The following is a 5,674-nucleotide window of genomic DNA, read 5'->3' as shown; positions in this document are numbered from 1 at the left end:
CAATAATAAGCCTAGCCACTCAACCTGCCAAAGTTGATCCTCAGTGATGCCTTTGCTATCCCTTAAGAAACAGCAACATCTTCATCCTTGTGGCTCCAGAGTATTCCAAGAAGGACCAATCTGAGAGGTCACTCATACCAGCTCGCCACCCAGGTTGGAGGGAACTTGAGAGTTGGGGTTGATCTCTTGTGGCCGGACTGTGCCAAGGGGTTCTGCCTTTAGACAAGCTGGTTGTGTCTCTGGCCTGGGATTCAAGAGCAGCAGCTGGAACTGGAAGCCCATTCTCAGTCAAGTCCTGGGTCTGCATTGATGACACTCCAGGATGCTCTGCAGTCCAATTGCCCCTGGCATTAAGAACAGGCACCCAGTAGGCTGGGCCCGGGCCCAGACTAAATCAGTGATCCAGCAATGAAGCAACTCGGCAGGAGAATAAACTGATTGAATCAATAATTTCAATCACTGCCTATTCCCTGATAGGAACCGGGGAAGATGGGAAAGATGGGGGAGGGGAACACCTATAAGCAGAGAGACTGGGGCTAACCGAGTCTGAAAAGAAACAAAGACATATCTTGCTAAGGAGACCAGTGTTCAGGAGAAGAAAAATAGTTCAAGTTCACTAAGGCCCCAGAAATTGTCCTCACCCAGAAGTAACGTGCAATCCATCTGCCGTCTTACAGACATCTATCTTTTCCTTCAGTTACCAGACTTGAGGATGGTGATTACAATTGGCTGAGAAATGGCTCACAAAGCCTGCTGTTCCCCAAGCCCCTGAGCAGGTACCCACTGGCCACAAGCCATGAAGTCCAGGCTGGAAACTCTACATGACACATCCTCAGCTCTGTGGCGATACCTATGCACCTGTATCAAGACACCTGGCTGTCATTTAGGTCACATGACGTGTCCTCAGCTCTGTGGCGGTATCTATGCACTTGTAGCAAGACACCTGGCTGTCATTCAGGTTTATTCCCCTTAAATTAAGGAGGGCTGAATCATATTGCATTTTGAATTAGATTCTTCTGGAATAATCTTGTAAGGTTCTGTAGAACAGCATCATAGCCTGCCTGCCCCCAGCATGGCTGTTCCTGTAAGTCTGCTACTTTCTTCAGTAGAGTCTAGGCAGACATGCCTAGAATAGCCCGAGTGGTCTCCCTTCCTAAGAGTGGTTGTCTAGTGGATACTTACCATTGGAGAGCTTGGTTAATCCTTTTGGGATCCTCAGGAGGCATCATTATTTATGCTCCCATATTACAGGTGTGGAAAGTGAGACACAGAGAGCAACTGCACAGGGCCACTGAGCTAGTTCCCAGCACAATCAGGATGAAAATCTGAATATGTGGGCCCCTCTCATAACAGAGGGTTGTGAGCCACCATGTGGTTGGTGGGAATCGAACTCAGGACCTCTGGAAGAGCAGTCAGTGCTCTTAACCACTGAGCCATCTCTCCAGCCCCCCCCTTGTTTTTTTAGTTTTTCTGAGAAAAAATTTTATTGGCTTTTAGAATAAAATTTATTTTCCAGGAAGGATGATCCCATCATACTTCTGCTGGAACCAGCGCATGGCCTCCTCTTTGCTGATTCTGTGTTTGGCCCCGATGCAGCCTGTCCTGCGCTTCTTGTCTGTGATGCTGAAACCTGACCTACCCAGCACCACATAGAAGTCCAGGCCGTAGATCCCAATGCTCGGGTCATACTTGATGTCCAGATCAATGTGTTCTTGAATCCCAAAGCCAAAGTTTCCGGTGTCTGAGAAGTTATTTTTCCGTAATTCACACTCCTGCACCTTCAGGCCTTTCTCCAGAATTTCTTCCGCCTTGGCTCCATGGACAGTGCAGTGGACGGCAATCTTTTCATTTTTCCTGATGCCAAAGGACCTGATGGTGTATCTGGCTTTGGAAAACACAGGTGTCTGGCCTGTGAGCTGCTCCAACACCTTGGCTGCCCTGGTCAGTCTATCTCCACTCTCCCTAACGCGGATATTGAGGCAGAGCTTGCGGATGCGAAGTTCCCTCAGGGGGTTCTCCTTTTCACCTTGATCTTGCGACTGATGGGCAAACAGGAAGAGCTCAGTCAGTAGAGCATGAGATTCTTAATCTCAGGGTTGTGGGTTCGGGCCCCATGTTGGGTGCCAGGTATAACAAGATGATCCATAGTTCGTAAGGTTAAGATATCTTTATTCAGATAAACATCAGCCAAATGCAAGCCCGAGCGTGCCAGGGGCAGCACGGCAGACAGGCCAGAGAGCAGGCTCCCATGTGCCTTGCAGCCCCTTAAAAGCCTATCCCACGTCATCCTGACCTCACCTTGACCACGCCCTGACAGGCGTGGTCAGGCACACCTGTAGCCAGCCCTTAGGAGGTGTGGTTACATTGTCTCCCTACTGGCCCCAAATCATATTTTTCATAGAGAAAGCATTCTGTTCCTCACCTTCTCTGCACTTAATGGAGGGATGGAGGAATGTGTTCTCTGGCTGGTGGCCTTCAGTCACCAGCCATACATCCAGCAGGTGTCCCAGCCTAAGAAAAGAAGCACAGGACTCTCGGGATGCCCCTGCATTCCACCCATCTTGTCTATCTCATTCTCTCATGTCCCGGGTCTCTTTGCCAAGGTAGTCACCACCCCAGCCACCTCCCAACACATATCTACATTCAAGGTCAAAGATGTCAAACGCTAGGTCCAGATCTGTCAGACCCTTTCCTTTATGGAGCTGTCATTGTAGGAATGCCACAAGGGCCTGAGACCACGAACAGGGTCTTTGATGGTGCAGCCTGTTCATCTAGAACACTCTGGAAGCCTATGTTCTTTGTCCAAAATTGTAGGCCAGAATTTCTGAGCTCTAGATCATGTCATTCAAAGGAGACTTGGAAAGGAGGCCAGTCTCCATCTGCCATCTTCCCAGTGACTGACAGAAAGACATTTGCAAGGTTATGAAAAACAGCATGATAATCTGGTGGCTTATAAACAATAGAAAACAGTCTTCATGGTTCTAGAGCCTTCAAGATGAAGGCAGTTGTAGCTGTGTCGTCCTCCCACCGAAGAATAAAGGAAGCAGCTCTCTGGGGTCTGTTTTATAAGGCCACTAACCTGTTTTATAAGGGCCCTGCTTTCATGACCTATCCACCTGCCAAAGGCCCACCTTCTGATAACATCATTTTGAGGGGTTGGGTTTCTGTGTGTTCATTTTGGAGAGACACTAACTTCTAGGTCATAGCAGAGAGCTACTCCAGTCACTCACAGGACCCAGAGGCTCTTTAAGACATGCTGCAGTCAACTGAACCTCACTGAGAAAAAGCGTCAATGAGAAAGACCTCTGAGGGTTTGAACAGTGGACAGTAGCAACAGACAGGGAGGTCTGGCTCCATAGTGGGAGTAACTCCCAGCTCTCCTGGGAGACCCTGGAGCATACAGTGCACATTTCCCAAGGAGAGCCAACAGTACAATGAATTGCTTTCCAACTCAATTCATTAAAAGATTTTAAGAACTCAAATGCCCAAGGCCCTGGGCTGGTATCTGGAGATGTGGAGATGAAATGTAGTCTTTTACCCTAAGAACCTCAGAACCCTGTGGGGAGACAGAAATACTCAGAAGTGACCATGGCACAAAGAAAGTGGTGATTAAGGCTTGAGAGAGACATGTTCACAGAAGGCTTTGTAGGCTCCTAGGGCAGCTGATCAAACTGCCTACAGAAGAGGCTTACAGACAGGGAGACCTTAGCTGGGCTTTGAGACTGAGATGTAAAGGTGCTTCTTCTGCCAGAATGCTTCCTACAACTGCCTTTGGCATGCATCCTGCCAGAAAATCACCATAAGCACCCTCAAGAGGGAATATACTCCACTTTACAGACAATGAAGCTAAGGAGCAGCACAGGCAGGAACCAAGCCTGTCTGCACCCAGAGAGAGACCCTTCTAGGCCAAGAGAACGGAGATAGTAAAGCGAGGTCACAGGAAAGAAACAGGGCTTGTTCTCACAGGCCGCAGTTCTCTGCTGAGGGTTAGGTTGATTTAGGGAAATGGAGAGACATGGAGAGCATGGAGTGGTGTCCAGTGGAGCTGTGAATAAGAACTTTGCAGCCCACCCCATGGGCACATGCCACTCACAGACCATGGAACCTTCAGTGGGCTGAGCAACCTTTCTAGGCTTCTGTTTTCTCACCTATAAAGGGGGATGATAAATGGCAACCCCCTTGTAGACTTGTTAAGAGAATTAATGAGCTAAATAAATAGTAATAAATATATACTAGTGTGGAGAACAGAGCTGGGAGAGCAGTAAATACAGTGTGTGTTTGTAATTATCATTGAGAGGAGCCGAGGCAACTCTGACTTGGAATGTGTGTTTTGGAGCCCGATGACCTGGCTGAAGCTGTGTGAGAGCTGAGTGACCTTGGTTACTTACATCACACTCCATGCCTCAGTTTCTCTATCTAGAAAACAGGAAGTACAGTGGTCACCCCACAGGGTTACTTACCATAGACTCAATGAGACCCTGTTTCCAGAGACAGGAAGTCTGGCTCCAGGTATGAAGCGACTTTCCAAATGCTATTCTGCCCTGCTTCTGCTCTATGGGCTAGCTGGTTACAGGCTAAAAAGTTTCTTAGCAATCATTTGTGTGAAGGTCCTCATGGGAAATTCAATAAAAAGTTCAGCAAAGAACTGTAAATTCTTAATTGTAGGGGATTAATAAGGCTTTATTATGGTAAATTTACCTCACACATGATTTAATAGGTCAAAACTACATTTTGTAATTAAAAACCTAAGAAATCATGCACGCTGAGGCTTATAACACACAGATTTAGTCTGAAATAACTAACTCAGGAAGCCATAAAAAACAAGGCAGTATATATAAATCATGGCTTGGAGGAGACATGGTTTCGAGAGCAGGTAGATCTACCCTGGGTTTACTCCAGGCCCCTCAGTACAGCTTTCGTACCCTTCTCCATCTGAACTCAACCATCAGCCAGCCTGAATTTATAGACAATGGATTCAAGATAAAAGACAAACAGATGGTGATGTGGTGGCCTTGTCACTGCTGACCCCACCTCTAGGTTTCCAGTTTGTTTTCCTGCTCCTGTATTCCCACAGTTCCTTGAGCCAAGCCTCCCAACTAGATGCTAACTTCATATGTCTTCCTTTGAACTGACAGCTCTGACATGCATTTGTATTTCGAGCCAGAGGTCATTTTCCCCTAAATGGAAAGTCAAAACAGTGGTAAAGTTCTAGAAGGTTCTCAAGATAACACTGAACATGCTTCCAACAGAAGATGACAGTATATGAGGGTTCTACAGACAGACAGACAGACAGACAGACAGACTGACCTGAGGTGGAGACCTAGTCCATTGCTTATTGTCTCAGGAGGACAAACCCTTTGAGAATTTTATAGCTCACATGCAGAAGTTTATTATTTTGTAAAATTTAAAAACTCTATTGCTACCTTTTTGGGTTATTGTGAGAGTTAAATAACAATATAAAGCATGGCCAGCACTATGTATTACCTGTGATTGTCTCTTTGGAGGTGGAAAGGGAGATGGTGAGGGGAGTGTCCCTAAGTTTCCCTTCTTTGCATTGTCCTGAGTCACAGTGGCATTTTCTCTCCTGAGGCAGATGGACATTTCCAAGTTGTGGGACAAAGAAAGCAACAATTTTAAAGTTCTATAAATTATCAAAGGAGTTTTGATCTTTGGC

General features: G+C 46.7%; 1 protein-coding gene across 1 annotated transcript; it reads right to left on the bottom strand.

The window, feature by feature from the left end:
* Positions 1-1,467: 1,467 nt before the first annotated feature.
* Positions 1,468-4,400, bottom strand: LOC113833473 (60S ribosomal protein L11-like). Its single transcript, XM_027395403.1, has 2 exons — positions 4,389-4,400; positions 1,468-2,039 (listed from the first exon to the last, which is right to left on the bottom strand). Exons 1-2 carry the CDS (start codon positions 4,398-4,400, stop codon positions 1,506-1,508), a joined length of 546 nt encoding a protein of 181 aa, XP_027251204.1. The 3' UTR covers positions 1,468-1,505.
* Positions 4,401-5,674: the final 1,274 nt, after the last annotated feature.

This window comes from Cricetulus griseus (assembly GCF_003668045.3).
Source record: "Cricetulus griseus strain 17A/GY chromosome 1 unlocalized genomic scaffold, alternate assembly CriGri-PICRH-1.0 chr1_0, whole genome shotgun sequence".
In the NCBI taxonomy this organism is placed as follows: Eukaryota; Metazoa; Chordata; class Mammalia; order Rodentia; family Cricetidae; genus Cricetulus; species Cricetulus griseus.
This window is presented reverse-complemented; position numbering and strand designations above follow the sequence as displayed.